Consider the following 21178-nt stretch of genomic DNA (forward strand, 5'->3'; position numbering starts at 1 on the left):
ACTATACACACTTCCAAGATATGGATATGAATTCTGTTCAACGTCTTTTTAGTGTTAAAGTTAAAATCCCTTATCACAAATTTGAACAATGAATAAATCGATGATGTCCAATTTTGATGTGAAATTATAGGATATATCCTACTCATGAATTGTATGATATGGGTTAAGAACTGACCTGCGGAGGCTTGGATATAATTGGCTGAAGCTCACCATGTATATAAAACTGAGTTGACTGGTGTTTTTGTGCCAAAAATTAAAACCACAATCAACATCCTAATGTCTCTTTATAAATCTGAGACGATTAATCATGGTAATCCACATAAATTGCCCACATCGAGATCTGTGGATATTTTATATACAACTGTGGTGTTATATTTAAAAAACTGTGCTGTGATGAGCTCGGGACGGTATCTCCAAACCTCAACAGATCAGAGCTGCCCAGGTGAGAGGAAGGAACTCTTCTGTGTGTGTTTTTGACTGAAATATCCTTTTAAAAGTCTTCCATCTATTCTAGTAGTACTGCTGTGCCAAAGGTGGGCGACGATTATGTACTAAATCATAAGGAAGCAAATAAACTGCAAACATAGTGCCCAAATATAAAGCATAAACCACAATTTCAGAATGTCTAAATGAAGTCATTAACCAAAATACATTCCTTCAGTTAAAATGCATAATAAGGTAGAACAGCCCTGTAAACTGAGCCTGAACTTAAAAAGAAATCATTCTATTCCTTTCATGGATTCATTTGACTCCATATTGGAGAAAACTAAGTAGAGGAAAACTGCCACAGCCAGGAAGAACACAAACTGAACCCAGAGCGGGATGAGGCGAGACGACTCGGATGCCTTCACGGCGCCTTGACCAGATTTCGGGGGCGTCGATTTCACATAGGAGTTTCTGTAAGTGGACGGTGTGTCGTACACGTAGGGTCTGAAAAGGTAGAAGAAGAATTATAACGCTGCACCACATGATTAAAACAGTGTCCGTCACAAACTAGCATCAACCAAATGTGACCTTGTCGGGACTTAAAACTCTTTTTTGTTTAAACTAGTATAATGTTGGTTAAGTCACAGTTGGGCGCCACTGTTCATCTGGTCACTTTTATATCACACGTCACAATTAAATATTATTGTGGTGTGACTTGAAAAACATTGTAATGAGGTCGTAAGATGCAGCATCCATCCAAATAAATCCAAATAAAATTGAAATCTGATCTGAGATACTGTGTGTGTGATAGAGGTGATTCTTAAAATCTGAAATTTGCATCATAGTACATTAAAGAAAGAAAGCAAATTTGACCCTTTTACACTTGATTATATTCTTTGACTATAATACACTTACTCGTCAACAAAATCCCTTCCACTGTAATCAGGCTTTGACCTCGAGTAGCTCGAGTAGAACGTCCTGTAGAGAGTGACATAAAAAAAAAAGTACATGTGTGAAGGATTTGTGCTCTACTACCAACTGAGACGACAACAACAGTTTGTATAATTACTGTACAACTTACTCATGATCAAACTCCCTCTCAGAAGACTCCGGTCTTGACCTCATGTAAGTCCCACTAGATAGAAAATAAGAAAAAAGTAATAAATAATTCAGACTGATTTGTATTTGATCAACTGAAAGAAAAAGACTAGTGATGAATTATTAGATGTAACAGTAGAGGATTTGTAAGAGAACTGACCGATCTCCTGAACCGTCACTCCTGAACTGCAAAATAAGAAACAGAGAGGTTATAAGCAATGAAATGTTACAATAATGTTCATTTAAAAAATGTGTACAACTATAGGTCCAACTGCACTTAACATTAGTATGTTTGCATCTCTGGCCTTCTATGAGTTGCCTTCCTTAATAAGAGTATCTATTTGTATGTTGTAGAGATTGTGAAGCACTCTGAGACAAACATGACTAAAATATGTACTGTTTTGTTGTCAGAAATTGGTCATTGAAGATATAAGTTTAGTGGCTAATAGCAAATTTTTTACTGCAGCTCCCCAAGCAGGTGATCAGACTGAGGGAACAACAGTGGACATGAATGACATCACGATGATAGTTATGCACCAATATGGAATTACGGGCTGATTAGTTTTCTCTTTCGCTGCTTAATGCTCCGCTGTGTTCACCAGCTAGTCGCTAACTTCGTGTGTCTGCTGTTTGGTGCTGGGCAGGTAGTGTACAGCAGGTTTTTCAAGTTTTTACACTAAACAGCTGCCTGCTGATGAGAGTAAAACAAAAGGAAAGGAAAGCTCTACATTGGATGATCATTTTCATCATCAGGATATTTGTTGTGGTCAAGTTTTCTTTGTGTGCATCTTTCCACTCAAGTAATGCAGATAAATAGAGCAAAAGCAGTCTGGCAGTGTGTGCAGAGATACTTACAGGTGTCCTGTGAACATAGGTGACTTCCTCCTCTGAAATGAAAGCACAAACATTCAGATAAATACCAAGGCATGTGTACATTTCCATTACAGTCTTTCCTGCAATGGCAGCACAGGAGTTCATTGCCAAGACTGAATTAAACATGACTGTGTTATGTGCTGATAGTCATAGAGCTGAAGAGGTGGCTATGTTGTTGTGTTGTCAACAGGTCAAGACTGTCAGTGACAAACTGGAGCTTGTCCAAGGGTTAGCCAGTGAGCTAACATTGCGTTTATCTTTATTATCTTTAATTCTAAGTTTTTCTGAGTTTGATTCAGAATCCTGTTGTATCATCGTGATGGAAAGTTATCTTCTTTTATCTTATCATGGATGAAAATTGTAGAATGTATTATGTTATAATGGCTCAATATAACAGTCATAAATGTAGATTATTAAATACCTCCCATATATTCCCTGCCTTTAAAGGGATACTCCACAGACTTTGCACATGAAGCTCAAGTCTCATTTTCAGTTTGAGATTTACAGAAATTGAAAGTGGAGGTACTAATGAAAGATGCTATGCATTTCCCAGTGTAGGAATCAGGGAAGTGGGACATTTCTTTCCAAAAAATGACTCGAACAATTCATCGATTATCACAATAGTTGGCGATTAATTTAACAGTTGACAACTAATCAGTTAATCGAATTATCGTTGCAGATACAGTTACATCTGGGCACAGATTTTGACCATCCTTATTTTAATCTGTCTCTCTCAAGAGGCCAACAACCTCCTGAAGTCCAAAACTAAACTCCTAGTTTAGTGTAATGTATAATAAAATGAAGCTACAGTACAGAAACATGATGAAAAGTGTGAAATAAAAGTTACCCTCTTCTCTGTAGAAGGTTTTATCAGGTGATTGTTTAGGTCGTTTTCCTTTAGCCATGGCTTCTTTCAGCTTCCTCTCATACAGACTTCTGGTGGACTCTGAACACAGTGAGGGTCGCACAGTGAACAAAGATGGACACAAAACCACAGAAAAGCAAACACTACTACAGCTGTATAGAGGGAAGGCCCGTGTAGTTAGCTGGCAGGCACGTTGATTCAAAGTTAACAATTCAATCTGTGCGACTCACCGACCACTGGACCATGTTTGATCCCGTATTCGTCGAGCAGGTCGCTTATCTCCTGCGCGGACTTACTGCTCAGCGCGGACATGTTGAAAACTGGATTTATTGGTCGTTTCTATTTATGTGTTTGGCTGTTTTCTAAAGTTCTTGTTTCGGTTGAGTGGTACACAGTTTCAGTTACTGAAAATGATAACAACCATGACTCCTCCTCCTCCGATAAAGACCGGAAGCTCGTTTCGTCGCGCGGGACGATCCTCTGTGGAGTCGAGAGTCGAACGCCGTTTTTTTTTTCCTAAGATAGCGAAGTACGCACCCGCCCTACTCTGCCTCTGATTGGCTTACCCTGATATTCTTATCCTAACTTTAACCAATCTCACTCATCATGCTTAAATCTAGCCAATCCAACCATCGAAGGCCACGAGTATTAGCCAATCAGAGGCAGAGTAGGGCGGGTCATTATTTTGCCATCCTAGGAAAAAAAAGGGTGAACGGTAGCTTGGAAACATGCAGACTGAACCCCGCCCTTGTTTGTTGAACCAACCATAAAGAGCATTCGCACCCTCACTCAAATTATACGTAATTTCCGCTTCCTTTTGACAAAACATTTTATTTTTAAATTTTTTTTTATTGAAAAGGATTCATTTACAAACATGGCATAGAAACCAACTACAATACACTCCTCTTAACATACAGGGCATATTAGATAAGAAAGATAAATTATATAAAATAATAATGTAATAACGTAAATAATAATAGAAAATAAATAAATAAAAAAACTACTCAATAACAATCGTAATAATAATAAATCTGCACTCTTCCTTAGTTTTTCTAAAGGTCATCAGATATTTTCATTGATTGTCTTCAGGGCCCCTTTTAAAAACAGGAGAAAAGGAGTTTCATTTTCCTCCAACTTTTTCCTTTTATGGTTTCTTTCTTTTAATTAGGTTTGTTTCCAGAAGCGACGCAGCGCCTCCAGCAGGCTCATGATAATATTACTTAATGATAGTAAAGTTCATGTAAATGTTAATATTAATACTACTAGTGGTGGAACTTTCTTTTAAAGATGTTATAATATATTTTGAATGTAAAGACCCTGAAATTGTTTTTCATTGTTATGTGATAATTATAATAGGTAAGTTTTTTATTCACAAATGTCGTTTTTCAAAGAAATTACCAATATTTTCTCTGTTCCTTCATGATTTCACATATATTTTGAACTATCTAAAATCTCTTCAAAACAAAAAAAGTATATGTACCATCGATTATTGTAATTACATTTTTGAAAACATATAGAGTTGCCTTTATTTTATTTTAATGTATCTATTTACTGTATTTATCATTATTATTATTATTTTTTATTGTTATTGTCCTTGTTTGTCAATTTTGTATTTCCTGTTATAACACTTGATTTTTAATTAATTATTTAATTTAATTTCAGTTCACAATGGTGAACATTTGGACTTTGATGAAACTGAATGTGTTATGATAAAGTCTAAAAAAAAAATACAAGTAAAAGTTCTTCCTTCAAAATTGCACAAAAGTAAAAGTATTATCAGTTAAATTTACTCACAGTATGAAAAATAAGTAGTCATTATGCAGAATGTCATATTATTATTGACATTACATGATTCTATTATTATTACTGATGCATTAACTTGTAACCAGCATTTAAATGTTGTACCTGGTCAAAGTGGACCTCAGTGTAAACCCTATACATAGCCTACTGTTGCAGTTTTATCTGTAACTTTGCATACATTTATCATATTTTTTTGTATATAAAACCTTTATCTTACATAAAAGTGAGAACATGACTTATGTACAGTTCATACAAAAAAGGCAGCATGATTTTTAACAAAGATAGATATTTATTTAACACAAAATTGCATATTACAGATGTCAGGTCACAACTTTCAGCCTCTATCACTTTACAATGTATTTTTACAATTTAATATTGTCTCTTTTTTTTTCTTTCATCATTTGTAAGCATATAAACAAGTTTTAATGACCAAAAATTAGCTTTAGCCCTCAAAGAAGTCAACTTGGCTGAGCCAGTCGGCCTGGTCTGTGGCCAACCAGAACATCAGCAGTCCCATCAGTATCACCAGACCCATCTTCAGTGTCAGCTTCAGCATGTTGAGACACTGTGGGAACAAAGGACAAGTCAGAGAGGTAAAATAATGAACAAGGTGAATGTTCAGTAACAGTCTGTGAGTACACACCTTGTGTTTTCTGGTGCAAATCTGTGTGTTGCTGAGATCTGGTGCACTCTCTGGTAGCTGAAAGTTTGAGGGATCACAAGCTGGTTCCACTTGCGGGGTGTTGTCAGGCTCCCTCAATTCCTGCGTGGGCAAAGACAAAGCAGCAGGCCCGTTGGTAGGGGGGGTACATCTTGGGTCCCCCTCACCCGTCCCACCACGCATATATGCCATGGATTGGTGCTAGATTGGAGCAGTCAGAGAGATGATTTGCCAAACTCTTGCAAGATTTGTACACTAACCTTAGCTTTTACCTAACCCTAACTTTAAGCCTAAGCACATTTATGTGCCTTCACAGTACAAGCAGCCATTAGCCATCAGCTAACGACCCAGACGGTTGTTCTGCTAGGGAAAAAAATAGCTGTTATGCGCATGTTTTGACAGACCCCTTGTTTCTGTATGTCTCTTAGTTACTTTCTCTTGTCATGGGCGAAATGTATTTCTGTCTCTGTCCACCGTTTTATAAAATGTATAATTTTACTTAAAAGTAGCGCTAACACTAGCTGGCGGCTAATTTAGTTCATCCCACTTGATGGCCCCCGACATCGTGGCATTTTGGTGAAATTAATCAGCTTCACCAACATTCTTGTTTTTGCTCATTAAGTTTGTATTAGAAAATACTTGTGCTACGCTGTGATGTGCTCTGACACAGACATTGAGTGAACCCTTTTTCTGTTAAGAGTCTGTAATTAACAAGTTTGTAATGTGTTGTTGTATTAAAGCAGGGGTTGTTAAGCAGTGGTATTGGTCTGCCGCCCCTCCCTTTTCCATTTGTTCTAGTTACAGACCGCAGTTAAACAATGAAGTGTGTGTGTGTGTGTGTGTTTCCACGTGTGCACATATGTGTCCACATGCAAATGATCCTATTCTTACCTCAGTTGTTTCTGCAGAGTTCAGGTCCTCCTCCCCCTCTGTAGAGCTGCTGAGTGAATCTCTGTCGCTGCTGAGGATGCAGGAAGCAGACGCAGTTTTTTGGTTGTAATTATTATTCAAGAAAATCTATATTAGGAATTCTCCTTACCTTTCAGTTTCATAGTGAATGACTTCAGACAATGGATCTGTACAAAACTGCACTTTTATCTGCCTCCCTAAAAAAATGCACAAATGGAAACAGATGAATTTTGGAATAAAAACACTTTGAGAATTACTCTGTAACCTAATGAAGACTACACCTATCTCATGTACACTCACCCTCTCTTCCATTCTCCCCGTTGCTATCATCGTAAAACCTGTAGAAAGCCTTGATTCTCTCCTGTTCTTGTTCCCAGTTCCTGTCGTCTTCGTACTCGTCATCTCCTAATTGTCCCAGCTCAGAGATCCCAGAGGCTTCAAGTTCAGTGTTGAAGAAGAAGCTGTCATCCAGGGATCCCTGGTTAGAAGGGCTTGTGGTTGTAGCACCCTCTCTCTGAACTGCTGAGTAGTTGCTGACGTCTTCTGCAGGACACTGAGTCAAATCTGAAGACAGTATTTCCGCTCCGTCTGTGTCCTCTTTGGTTAGCAGGTCTTGAAAAAGAGGGGAGTCAGCTGTTAAGACGTTGAGGTCCCAGCTAACGTTGAAAGCTGCTGAATCTGGTCTGTCGTAGTAATGCCTGACGTGATGGTCCTCAGAGACGCTCCACCTGGAGAACTCTGCACTGCTCCCACTGTAAAGACGAGTGTCCTCCAGTTGCTTGTTGTTTTCGGGATCTTGTAGACTCATGTTATATGAGAATTCCTCATCACTTCTCCTCACTCGGACCTCATCGTCACTGGAGCTGTAGGAGTCACTCTCACTCGTCTCACTTCCATCATCACACCCTGTCACCGCTGCATCGCCTATCACGCGCTCCACATACTCTATTTTTTCTCCACTTGCCTCACCCTGGCCCCTGAACCTATCAGCATCCATCTCTAAATCTCTGCTGTACAGATACCCATCTCCCTCCTCATCAGTGTCCTCAGCTTTTTCCGTCCATGTTACATCTGTCACTGCTCTTTCCAGGCCGGTGCTCTGCTTTGCATTTGAACTGAGGCCGGATGCACATGATGAAGCATTTAACTGATAATTTTCTTGATTTTTGTCTCCATCTTCTACATATTCGCATGAAGAAAAGTCTGAGGGATAATCTGCAAAGCTTTCCCCTGCCTCTTGGTGCTCCTCCCCTGAGAAATCTTTCATTTTCTCCACATTTTCTTCAGTGTCAACTTCAGCAATGAGATCCTGCAGATTTTCCACTGATAAATCTGGAAACTCCAAAGTGGTTTTTGCCGGCTCATCTCTGTAAGGATTTTCAACCTCCTGCTCAAAGCACTGAGCAAGAAAATGTTGCTCTTGTTCAATTTTCATGACCTCACACTCAGAATCAGATGAATCTTGCTTCTTTTCCTCTCCCTCTTGCTCATCCTCTTCAATCTCATCACCTTTTATTATCACCTCACTGCCACGTCCAGGGACTCTCTCAAAGTAGGACACCTCCTCATCACTCTCACCTTGCTCCTCGTTTCTAACTTGAGGGTTTTCAGTACTCTCCGGAGCCAGAGGTTGTCCCTCAGCAAAGATCCTGTCCTCTTTATTACCATCATGGAACTCGTCACCACAGTGAACCGACATCAGCAAATCCCCTGGCCTCTCTCCCGTCCCCTTATCCTCTTCTTCATCATCTTCATCCCCTCCAGAGACAGAACCTTCCTCTTCGGATTCCCCATCTGAGCTTGTGTACTCCTCCTCTGGCGTTTTGTCCACGCTCATGACTCCTGCACCTTGAAAATCCTCCTTGGCATCAGACAGCTCTTCATCAACATTTTCAGCCATGCATGTATCTAAAGTTGCTTTGCTTGACAAAACTGTGTCACCAGTTGCTTCCTGGTGCAGAGCTCTGACTTCCTTTGTTGGCAAGTTTTCATGAGAGATGCCTATCTTGTCTTCATCAAACTTTTCATCAAAATTTAAATTCTCAAAGTCCAAATCTCCATCAGGGAACGATGGAACAGATGTCTCTGTAACAACATCATTATTTGCTGATTAAAAACTTATCAATAGTAAAAAAAACAAACACTGCAATTGCATGAAAAAAGAAAAAAAAAATACAGACTACATTTCTTACCTGCAAATGCATCAGAAAGAAGATCAGCAAAACTTTGTTCCATCTTTGCAAATAGACAAAGCAATAGTTCTTAGTTATATCAAGACAAACATTACTGCATTGCCACAGATAATCTCTTCTCTCGGAAAGGAAGAGCGCATGAAGTAAGTCTCATCTGTTACCGCTGCAAGTGGCTTCCTGTCAGACAGACGGCACATAAATCGCACTCTATAAGCAATACATTTGGTGAAATATATGACTCTAAACATCTACTTTATGTAAGCCTACCGTAAAACTGAAGCAGATCAAAAAGGTGATCAGGAAGTCTCTCTGAAAGGTGCAATAACAAAAAGTGATGTTCTGTGTTTTCTGTTGCTGCAGGAACGTACCTTCATGAGCTAAAGTAATGATGTCAGCTTTGATGTGGTTTTGGTTTCAGACGCACAATATAAACTCCAGCAGTCAAACAGGCAGTTCCTCTGTGCTTAAGTAACTCATGTTTTATTGGTGAGAGCAGTGCTACTTTTATGATGAGTTAGAGTCAATATAAAATATTCTGTTAGGCACTTTAATTTATTTTTGCAGCTAAAATCAAGTAAAACTACAGTTGAATCTAAAAAGTCCTTGAAGTCCTGGTGTGTTGTTGATGGTCCTGAGCGGTCTACAGTTCATGGCGGAGGAGGTAGCGGTGGTTGGGCTTCAGGTCGACTTCTACAGGAAAATGATCGCTCACTTCTAGAGCCTGTGGTGCCACCAAAAGAACAAGGTTAATGTCCATGTCACGTATAAACCTGAACTTGTAGTTTCTAAAGAAAGGTACGTTTTTGACATGTTTACCTCCTCCTCCGTGAGATGGAAACTCTCTTTAAAGTTGAACGGTTGAGCTGAACCTGGCACTATACTGGAAATAATCTCCCGTCCATGGACAATGATCCTGTTTTGGGATGAATAAAACCAAACTGTCTCTGTAAGACATAATCCTGTCTGCAGAAAAAAGTCCACATAGGGTGATATCATGTGAAAAATGTGTCATCATTATAACAGAGTATGTATACAACACTCACACTGCACAGGAATAATAAGATTAATCCCAGTAATTCAGTTTTCAGCAGTCACCGACCTGTCATATGCACAGTGTGTCTTTTCACGGACAGTAGTGTCTTGCTCATCTCCAATTAACCAGCGAAATTTAGGGTCACTTCTCAAGCGCACAGCTCTCCAGCCCTTGATGGTGACATAGTTGCAGCCGGCGTTGAGGTCCCCCAGGATCATCACGTTCTGGGTGAATCAAAAGAAGCAAAAAGGGGAAATTCAACAGATTGAAATTACTCACAAATTTCATCATAAATGGAAGAGAGAAACCATTGATGATGGTGATAAGGATGTGGTTCAACCTACATCAGTCTTCCACTTCTTGTAAATTTCTCTGAAGACAGTATAAAGTTCATCCATCTCCTTCATGGCAGTTTTGGGACATGTGTGCTGGCCAATCAGGATGAAATCCTTCACCACTGAGAAACACAAGACAGTTACAAGACATCTTTGGTGAAGACATGCTCTCGAGTGTCCCAGTCTTATCCTGGTTTTGATGCTATTCGGATATGACGTTTGCATTGATCATAAGGACATAATTCAGATATTATCCAGGTTTCTGTCAGCGTAGGTGCAGGTTTCTCCTTTACTCACCTGCACACATGACAGGGAATAATTAGAAACCTGGATAAGATGTTTTATTCCTGTTGGCATATCCAGGTTTCTCAAAATTAGAATAAGGGGTTATTCAGGTTCCTGAAACCAGGATATGATGTTTGCATGCACAGAACATGGATAACCAGGATACTAGATGTCTTTCAGCTCATCTTACATGTTGTGGGGGAGTGAAAGCGAACGATGAAAGGCTCTCTGGAGAAGACATCCGTTTCATTGGTCCCCTCTGCCTCTAGTTTAGGATACTGATACTGCTCTTTGATCTTTAGCACATTGTTCCTGGAGATGATGAGAGAAGATGAAGAGGACGTTGAGGATGACGCTGAACTGACCGTTTACAGAAACGCATTATGTTTGATATGTGTTACCTGTAAATGTAGACATACTGCTCCTTGTAGGTCTTCCTCCCCAGCCTCTCGCTTTCCACATAAGAATATGAGTTTGATTTGTCAAACCTGGTGACAAAAATCATAAATGATGTAACATTACAGTTAAAGTTGTTCATGTTATGGATGCTGTGGATGTGACAGATAATGATAATGATGATAATGACAAAAGCATGTACCTGTTAAGATCTTTAACCAAGGCTCGGATTGCTTCTCCTTTAGAGTCTCGTACCTCCTGAATGAGACACAAGTCACACCGGGAAAGAATCTTGGGAGCAAAACAAACATAAAAAGATTCATCAGCTGTCTAGTTTTTTATGGATGTTGCTGTCATGTATCATTTTGTACACGTACAACTGTGATTCTACCTTTTGTAGAATCCCCATAACCTTCTTATTGTTTGCCTTTGATTCGCCGAAGCTCTGAACATTGAAAGCGCAGATTTTCAAGGAAAGTGTGACGTTCAGCACACACAGCCCCACAACAAACAGCAGAACTGCAGTCCTCATCTTGCACAGGATTACCACTCTGTAAGTAAAAGTTTGGTCAAAAGAGTTTGGCAAGATCCCCTTTGTCATGTTGGGAAACATTGTACAAAAACCTGAAGGCACAGTACATACTTGGCAGCCTCTTACCTTCAGCGCCAGTTTCACCAGGAGACTGACCTCAGTCCAGCAAAGATCCATCTCTTCAATGACCTGCGGTCTATTTGGGGAACATGCAGGTAAACCTGGGTGAAAGACAGGGGCTGCAGATCATGTGTGGTGGATGTGCTGCGTCAGTGCCTGTTGAGAATGGAGCTCTATCTGGAACAGTTAAAACCACTGAATACAATAAACAATGGCTCCATCCCACTCAGAGAGTTCAGCTTTGAGTGTGTTTTGTCTCTAAGTTTGAGTGTAATCAGACAATAGATGACGCCGTGTGTCATGTCTGTCAGTTTCATGAACATTTGTGTAGAATTTACCATAAATCATTCAGTCAGTTTAGCACAGACGTAAACAGCTGGTAGTTACCACACAGTGCCATCACATCACTGACTGTAGAGCAGATGGTTCTCCATCACAGAATGATGCATCTGATATCTGCAGTGAAAATTATTTTAATATATTGATACCCAAATATACAAAACTGTTTTGTTTGTATTCTTGCACTGTATTATGTATAAAGATGATCTCGTATGGGACGACCTGAACAAGTAATATGGTGACAAGTGTGTAGTAATGCTCGTGAAATGTATTGCTTATGCAGTACTGATTAACATATAAATCAGTATTGGCACACTTAATGAAGACAATGTAATGCAAATGTAAAGTTTTTTTCTTGTTTTTGTTCACTTCTGCTTTTGTCATTTATTTTGTTTCTGATCTAAGTTTTATTACTCCAGTCCTTTTAATATCATTACCCTGTATAGTGGACCGAGATACAACTGAAAGTATTTCACTGCCATTATTTACAGAATGTGTTTGTTGCATATGTGACAAATGAAAACAGAGACGATTTATACGTTTATAACTGTACGGAAGTTCTTATATAAAATAGTTGAAGCAGGTCGGACACAGATGTGCTTCAAACCATTTAAACCACATTTCTCTTGAACACATTTCATTAACCAATTTGCAGTATTTTGATATGGAAGCTACACTAATTGGGGACTTGGTGTTATTTTAAACACTGTATTGCTCATCAGGAGTCTAGTGGCATGCAGGTTTATTATGTAACCGTTTAATCAATGAGCAGGATGAGCTCTCACCCAAAGGGCTCTAAATGTTGGTCATTGTTTGTCACTAATAAGTGATACTATTGTAAAAGTGAAACAGGAAATTATGTCTCTTGAGTGTCAGTTTGTGTTTCCTTGTTAAAGATGCAGCATCAAAGATACCATTAAAGAAACTGTCCACTAAAGTATCTGAAATGAAACCTAAACCAGTAAGACTCTTAACTAGTGACACAGTTTGATATAAAAGTTTTCTTCCCTCAACTGAATCTCAACTGGACAAACAGTAACATTTGTTGGTAACAATAGTTTTTATGTCTTTTAATATAAAACTCTAATGGCTCTTTGATTGTTTGCACAGACTCTAAAATAACTGCCTAATGCCTCCCAACAATGCACTAAAGTTAATCCCATCACCACAACAGCTGAAATGATTGCTTCAATGTTTTGTCTTTATTTTAAATAGATTTTTACATTTTTTAATGTCTTTTTTAATAATTCAAGGTGATGCTGTTGACTAAATAAGCAGTTTACAGTACAAAGGAAACAGCTTATTTTCCACTCATCAACTATTCTGTTGATATTATCCACTCACAACATTTTCTTGTCATCTTCAGTGTCATTAAAGTCACACGACTAGTGAGGTGCTTTGCTTTCTGCATGTTTTCATTGTTGAATCACAAACAAACATTACTGCATTTTACACACTTGGAGGTGTTCTCTTGTATTTGAACTTGCAAACATGTACAGTACATCCAGCTCAACACAACATTATCTCACATCAAACTCACTTTGAATTCCAAGTCTAAAATGATAAGAAATACAAAAATATCAACAAACTACACCCTAGCAAAACATCTTTAAAATGTAAAACAAAAGCAACAACAACTAAAAGAATATCCCTGAGCAGTGACACAATCATATTGGTCTAAAACAGCCTGAGTATCGAGGAGAGGCCATTTCCATGAGATAGCTGTCGATGCGTGTCTCTATATCTGAGTAAAGGTCCTCGACTTGTTCCCTGAAAGGTGGATGCCACAGCCACAACATGACAACTCCTGCAACAGCGAGGAGTAGAAGGAAGAACACAAACAGCCTCCACCAGGAGCCACACCGAGCCTAAACAGAGAAGGAAATGTCTGAGTGAAAGGAAATATATACAGTTTTATATAGAAATATACACAATAGTGATAAGAATCTTTATTGCTGATGTTGTGTTGCAGCTGATCAGGTGATCACTGCAGCAAAGATCTCAAAATAGAAATGTCATAAAGTAGAAAAGATAAATTGGTGCAGGAAGTTTACGATGTAAGTGCAAATGAGAGCATTTGAGTATTAGCAAGGACATCAAGTCTCACCTCCCCTTAAGCCCCCCTCCTCACACACACACACACACACACACTCACACACACACACTGCTCACCGGTCTCCTGCGGCGGTGGCTGAGCTGCCGGAGCTCTTCCCTGCACTGCGACAGCCGGGCCTGGCTGGACTGACATTCCTGCTCCATAACATGCAGCTCCGTCTGCAGCTCCTCACACTGTGAACACACACACACACACACACACCATATGGAGGGGAAATGTTTGTACAGTTGATCATATTTGGCCTCAACCCATTTAAAACACATTTACAGTGCCTGAGATTTTTAGAAATGCATTTTTCAACAAGATAAAAATGCCAAATATTTCTGTCTCTGAGACATTTTCCAGGATTGAGAACATGCAATTTTTGAAACATTCTGATTTGATACATACTTGAAATAAATCATTAATTTATTTTTAAAGCATTTTGAAAAAAAACTAGTGAGTGAAGTTAAGTTCAGATTTTTCTAAAAATATCCCTGAAATACAAACTTTTACCAAAATATAACATTTTACATTTTGGATACATTTTGATGATTTCTTGCAAAAAAAAAAAAAAGGATATTATGCATCATTCTTTGCAAAATATCTGATAATGAGAAAGTTTGTCATATTTATGCCTCATCTAGTGTGGATTCATTAATGTCTGATTATCTGTAGCACTTTATTGATTACCAGGACGCTCTGAACCAAATGAGACCATCATGGTTGTGAATGTTACAGTATACATAGGTGTATATATAGGTGTGCCTAGATCTCCTCTTTACCTCTCTCTCCTTTCGTTGGAGTTTCTCCTGAGTGTGACGGAGCTGCTCCTCCACCTGAGAGTCTCTCTTCACCGTCAGTCGTAAAGGCTCTGCTTCCTCTGACGTCAGACTGTCCTGCATCATGAAATCCTGGATCTCATTGCTGCCATCTAGGAAACAGAAAGCATTGCAAATAAATGACCCATGTTGTCTTTGTGGAATTTTAACTGCTACTCAGAGTATGAAGTGTTTCGTTTCAGCATTATTCCCAGATAAAGGACGACAGTGGCTTCACTTTGACCTTCACAAAAGATTCACAGAAAAAAAAGCATGACTAACCTCTAAGGTGCTGGATCTCCTCTCTTAAAACCTGGTTTTCCTCTTCCAGTAGGCCAATGTTGTAATGTAGCTCCTTCTTCTCGTGTCTTAGTGACCTCAGTTCCTTCTCCAGCTCAGCCTCTCTGGTCCTGGACAGCTGCACAAGACACGCATGTTTTTCACAACCATTTATATTAAAACCTCTAACCTGATCCACATTATACCACATAATACTGTACCTCATTTTGGCTGTGCAGCTGTTGCAGCTGTTCATTACTGAGGTGTTGATGCTCCCTGAGTTGTGCAGAGCTCAGCTTCAGCTCCTCATAAAGGCTCTGCCACCTCTTTGCCTCTGCTTTTGCTGTAATTAGCGCATCCTGGTGGCAAAAATACAAAGTATCTTCAAGATTCAGCTTTTTGATATGTCAGTATCACCAGAAAGCTAAAATAAGTCAGTGACAGTGATGTTGTGTCTCTCTCCTGAGTCTCCTTAGTCAAATTGAAAATAAAGTTGCTGTATATCATTTAGATTAAAAGCTAAATGTTTGACCTGCATTGTCTCTGCCTTTGTGAGCGCCTCAGTTTTCTCCTGTGTGACCTTCTGCAGGGCGACCAGAGCTTTCTCTTCATACATCAGTTTCTGCTTTTCCATCTGTAACACCAGTTTCTTCATTCCATCCTTGGGAAACTTCTGTAAGGACACAACACTGCTGAGTTAAACCCACAAATGCTTACGGGGTGAAATGGAAACCCAAACTATGGAGGCACGCTCAGTAGACACTGCTACTATCGCTGCATGACAGAGTGAAAGTGTAGAGGAGTTTGACTGTTTTAGAAAGGAATTAATGTTTTTGAGTTGTTGCAAACAAAGACTACATGATAAAAAAACACTCAGTGGTTGTTTTTTTTTACACCAACAGCTGCTGTTTCTTACCTGCAGGCAGACTTGTAGTTGCGCCTCCAGAGCCTTGATCTTGTTTCTCAGCAGGTCTTCACTGCAGCGAGCCTGTGTGGGTTAGAGAGGAAATGACTGGCTGTCACGCTGTAACCTGCAGATGGAAAATTAATGGTTCATGCACTAAAATCTGTGACAGCGTGCTCTATCACTGTCTGCACGCACTCATGCACAAAGGGAACTTGTAGCATCAGTGAGCCTCAAAAAAGACAGTTATAGTGTGGAAATAACATATACGGTGCCTAATGATAACATACCTGGTATAAAAAAGCAGCTTTTATAGATTTAAAGCATAAACAATTAAAACTAAATAAACTTCTAGATCCTCAAACCGAAATTACAAAAAAACAAAAAGAGGAAATACCAATATTTTCTCTTCATTCAATACAGCTAGCGTAGCTGAAAGAGAGCTAATGAGGATGCATAGCACCTATAATGGTTACTGACTAACACGCCCTTCCTGCATAAGAATGACAGCTTGCACTCGTCCTATGCAGTGTAGGTTAGTGCGGAAGCAGGAAGCTCCAAACCACAGACTGCATAGGCCTTCCTGAGGTAGCAGCAGCCTTCATTTACTGTGAACTCCACTGTGACGAAAACATTTTCAGTCTAATATCAACCAGAGAACTAAAGACAATAAAAACAACAACAACAACAACAACAACAACAACATAACCTTATAAAATGAGAAATATGTGAGAAATATATGCTACTTGGAAACGGTAACAGTAAAACACTGGAGGTGTGTTTGATTTAAGTAAACAGCCAGACAGGCCTGTGCACACAGAAGAAGAGTCTTACTGTCCATATTTTGCTCGAGGAGTTCATGAGGTTTGACGTTCTCTCCTGGAGGGCTGCCAGCTTCTTCTTCACTGTGTCTTCTCTCCAGAGGGCCTCCTGACAGAAAACATAGAGCAGAAGAGAGATAAAGCTACAACAACGTACAAATACTGAATGTATTTAAAAACAGTCAGCATTTTCTGTTCAGGTGTCAACTTGATATGATGCTAATGCTGCTTAATAAGTTATCAGCTCATGTAGTGGGTGAAAGGAGAGCAGTTACTTTTTATTTTTAGCTAAACGAAGCAAATCTATCGAAGTTTTGATGAATAACAGCCACTGTAACCACAAGTGCCAGACAGGTGGTTAAACAACACCAGCAAACAGAAGTCATTAAAGAGTACATAAAAATATAAAAATACTATATAAATAATACAAAAATACAAATACAGTAAAATACACACCATGAGAGGCATCAATCAGTACGTAGTTTGGTGACATCCACTAACACGAGTCACCAAAAGCTACAGGTCAAACCAGACCAAGTAAGACTGCATCAGTAAAACTACTGAGCAACAGTATTAATGCTAATGAATTCAAATATTGATTTGTATGAGGAAACGTGTTGATTTATGTGTCAAAATTACATTATCTCACTATAAACAAGGAACAAAACACAGGATGGACTTTGAAAATAATTGGTTTGTTTACCTGCAAGTAGTCGGCTATCCGCTGAATGTCCTATTATTTCAGAGATGAGAGACAAGAAAATCAGTTCAAGTTGTTAAATATTATTTTGATAATCTGTAATTAAAATCAGCACCATTGAAAAAAAGCCGCTGTTTGAAACTCACAGATTCCTTGACAGTGATAAGTCCAGAGCTGTATGGGGGAAAATATCATTTTCATTAATTCATTCAAACAAAACAATGATGTGAAATTTGACATTTAACGACAGACAATCAAAGGAGATTCAAGTCACACTCACTCTGTCTGCATGCTGGCGTCTCGCAGGATCTTTTTTTGTTGAAACTTTTCAGTTTGAATGAATGATTTGGTGCTCGTCTTTTGGGCTTTGAAAGAAAAGAAAAAAAAAACAGAATTATTTGTATGAAAAATCAAAGATAATTTCACAGTTTCATGTCAAAGCTTTCTGTAATTGGCAAGACTTTTACCATTTATACTATTCTCTCTTTTATCTGTGCTTTTCATCTTGTTCTGGTTTGATTCCCTCGTCACTGTTAGGGAGGCAGATACTTGCTTCCTTGCGTAGCCGTTCTCAGGCCTCAGTGTCACCGGTTCTAACCATAATGAAGCCTGAAGAAATGAGAGAAGAGAAAAGAAGATGCAGAATTATGAAATACAGATCTGGTGATACTCTACTACAAATAGTATCAAAAGATTTCGTATTTACCCATTTACTGGTGCCTGCTCCTTCAGTTACGCTGCTGTTTGATGTTGAAATCATCACTGGATGTCCATTAGCGGTGGGAATATTTTGGATATTTGTATGCAACGTCTCTGATTTGCTGACTGAACTGTAATGCTTCATTGGAAATGTCTTTGAAGGTTTTCTTCTCGAGGAAGAGTTTGTAGACTTTGCAGCATACGGGTCTGGACTCACTGACCTCCTCCTCAGAAATTCCTGATGCCTCTTTTCCTTCAGTTCTTTCTTTATCAGTTTTGTGTTAAATTCTCTCGTGGGGCTCCGACATGAAGTCGCATTGTTACGTCCTCGTAGGTGTTCATGTTTCTCCGCTCTGATCTCCACTTTCTGATCAAAGTCTTTCACAGAGGAGAGTGGTATTCCACTGACAACCAGGGCGTCCATGGCAGCTCATCGGGCTGTTACAGTTCCTCGAGCCTACAATGACAATGTTTCAGGAAATGGAATATGAGACATAGAGCACATAAACAATTGAGGTGGAAAATTGTTATTTGTGCTTAAAAATAGGATTTCTAAGCACTGCGGGTGGCAGAAAGATGGCTCAGATAATACATCTGAAGATAAATTATATAACAATTTTGCTCCGTTGTCTTTTTTAGGTCTCAAAATGTTGATTCATATTTACAGAAAACACTGTAAATGTTTGAAATATTCCTTCATATTTAGCTTGTATAAATAAACATTTCTTAAATACTGTCCTGATATTTTTATCTCAAGAGAATTTTACCTGCTTAAACAAAATAAAAGAAAGAAAATTAGTGAACTGTATCACCAGCTTGTGATCGGAAAGTGTGTGAGCAATATGCATAAAATAACGTAAAATGCAAATCATTGAGGCTCCCTGGTATTGGGGTTGAGGCACCGGCCATGAACTTCAACAACCCCAGTTCAAATCTAGCCGGGCATCTTTGTTGTATGTAATTCCCCGTCTCGATCTCTCCTTCATTTCCTGTCATCTCTCTACTCTCTATCTAATAGACTCGACTTATGACAAATGTAGAGTCTTAACAGTATATAAAGATGCCCCGTGTAGCTCAGAAATACATTTTCTCTGTGAACCATGTGTGTCCATTGCAGTGGAAGAAGCTGCAGTAGTAGTATCTCCAGAAATACTAGTGTAAAAGTACTAGTAGCAGTGGTAATAGTAGGCTATATGTTACACTAAATGTTGCAGTAGTTGCATTGTTGTTGTATTTTGTTAGAACTTTCCTTTAACACAGACTACTATACTTATCAAACACAGACAGACGAGGCCCTGATCACTGTTGATTGAGGCTGTGGAGGGAAAATGTACAAGATAATGCAAAGAAAGAATGTTGCTTAATAAGCAGAAACTGTGATAAAGCTTACCGACTACGCCATTTCATTCAGTGGGGGAAAACTTTTCATGAGGTGGTTAGGCAGTCATCCATTTTCTCACTCTTCTGAAATAGTGTCCGGAGGTTTTGTCTGTGTTTCACATGTAGCTGTTTCTGTTGAGCATAATTTTACAGGAAGTGAAGAGAACCACAGCGTCATATGTTCCTCTATCTCACCAGCCACTCGTACCAAACTGATGCCATACACGGGTGGGCCCCAAGATTACAGACAGACCCGGCCAATTCCCCCTGCATGCAGTCTGGGATAAAACACACCACTTGGGAGAGAGAGAGAGAGAGAGCGAGAGAGAAAGAGAGAGAGAGAAAGAGAGATGTGCAGTTTGTGTGGTTGCCTCTTAGAAATTTTAAGTTGTTTTTTTTAATAGCAGTCTCGTTTCATTATTAAAATGAGTTAATGTTAAAGATATACTAAGTGTATAAGAAACTATACAGAACATCAACAGCTTTATCATTAGCTGGTGGTGCATGTGCATGTTTGTGTGTTATTAGTGGTGGAAGAAGTATTCAGATCCTTTACTTAAGTAAAAGTATCAATACAGCAATGTAAAAATGCTCCATTTACGAAAGTAAAAGTACATAAGTATTGGCAGCAAAATGTACTTAAAGTATTTAAGTAAAAGTAGTAGTTTTGTCCTTCTGACTGATATATTATTATAAATGACATCATTAGATTATTAATACTGAAGCATCAGTGTTAGAGCAGCATGTTGCTGTTGTAGCTGCTGCAGGTGGAGCTAGTTTCAACTACTTTATATACAGTTAGCTAGTTTAGTCCAGTGGTTCCCAACCTAGGGGTTTGGCCCCTCCAAAGGGTCATCAGATAAGTCTGAGGGGTCATGAGATGATTAATGGGAGAGGAAAGAAGAAAAAATAAAGTTCCGATACACAAATCTGTAAATCAGTTTTGGACTTTTTCTCTAATCTTTGATTTTTGGTGAAATATTGGATCATTTGAACATTTATTGAAATGAAACCATGTGAGAAGTTTAGATGGAAAAATCACTATTTAGTAGAGCTGTTAACAACTCATAGAGATCTGAAAAGTGACCCCGACTACACACTGCTTTTTGTAGGATGTCAAAAGCCAAAAAGGTTGGAAACCACTGATTTCATCTTTAACAATGTGTTGTATTTTAAAAGCTTGTTATATTATCCATTCTGTTGAATCTTCATCTGAAAAGTAACTAAAGCTGTCAAATAAATGTAGTGGAGTAGAAAGTACAATATTTCCCTCTGAAATGTAGCAGAGTGGAAGTATAAAGTAGCATCACATGGAAATACTGAAGTAAAGTACAAGTATCTCTAAATTGTACCTAAGTACAGTACTTAAGTAAATGCACTCAGTTACTTTCCATCACTGGTAATTTGACATTCACAACAATTCAACAAGTGTTATTTTTGATGACAGTCTTGTGAATATTCAAGATTAATTAACCAAATCTGGATCTTAGCATAATATATAACCTCAAATGCACCCAATTAACGTGTTAATTATCTCTATTAATCCAAATTCATCATCAGCACAGTGATAAGGTTAATCTTTACGTGCAGCACCATCTAGTGGTCTTATCCTTTA

At 38.8% G+C, this 21178-nt stretch overlaps 3 protein-coding genes across 6 annotated transcripts; all 3 read right to left on the reverse strand.

The window, feature by feature from the left end:
* Positions 1–5328: 5328 nt before the first annotated feature.
* On the reverse strand, positions 5329–9211 carry LOC121895840 (uncharacterized protein DDB_G0283697-like). Of its 4 annotated transcripts, none has more exons than XM_042409328.1 (7): positions 9193–9211; positions 8825–8867; positions 6933–8717; positions 6763–6829; positions 6615–6684; positions 5706–5825; positions 5329–5627 (listed from the first exon to the last, which is right to left on the reverse strand). In XM_042409328.1, the coding sequence occupies exons 1-7, from the start codon at positions 9196–9198 to the stop codon at positions 5505–5507; spliced, it is 2214 nt and encodes a 737-aa protein (XP_042265262.1). In that variant the 5' UTR covers positions 9199–9211; the 3' UTR covers positions 5329–5504. The 4 variants fall into 4 exon arrangements, with proteins under 4 accessions (XP_042265262.1, XP_042265259.1, XP_042265261.1 ...); XM_042409325.1 differs by having other exon boundaries at positions 5706–5924; XM_042409327.1 differs by having other exon boundaries at positions 5706–5924; positions 9092–9206.
* Positions 9212–9464: 253 nt separating this feature from the next.
* dnase1l1l (deoxyribonuclease I-like 1-like) lies at positions 9465–11405 on the reverse strand. Its single transcript, XM_042409217.1, has 8 exons — positions 11265–11405; positions 11076–11164; positions 10879–10965; positions 10668–10789; positions 10202–10314; positions 9924–10081; positions 9641–9737; positions 9465–9545 (listed from the first exon to the last, which is right to left on the reverse strand). The coding sequence occupies exons 1-8, from the start codon at positions 11403–11405 to the stop codon at positions 9465–9467; spliced, it is 888 nt and encodes a 295-aa protein (XP_042265151.1).
* A 1633-nt stretch (positions 11406–13038) lies between these two features.
* Positions 13039–19854, reverse strand: LOC121895776 (TRAF3-interacting JNK-activating modulator). Its single transcript, XM_042409216.1, has 14 exons — positions 19574–19854; positions 18191–18640; positions 17952–18093; positions 17765–17849; positions 17631–17658; positions 17488–17517; positions 16798–16893; positions 15976–16047; positions 15592–15732; positions 15281–15418; positions 15063–15198; positions 14745–14893; positions 14037–14153; positions 13039–13732 (listed from the first exon to the last, which is right to left on the reverse strand). The coding sequence occupies exons 2-14, from the start codon at positions 18605–18607 to the stop codon at positions 13532–13534; spliced, it is 1752 nt and encodes a 583-aa protein (XP_042265150.1). The 5' UTR covers positions 18608–18640; positions 19574–19854; the 3' UTR covers positions 13039–13531.
* Positions 19855–21178: the final 1324 nt, after the last annotated feature.

Source organism: Thunnus maccoyii, chromosome 4 (genome assembly GCF_910596095.1).
Source record: "Thunnus maccoyii chromosome 4, fThuMac1.1, whole genome shotgun sequence".
NCBI lineage: Eukaryota > Metazoa > Chordata > Actinopteri > Scombriformes > Scombridae > Thunnus > Thunnus maccoyii.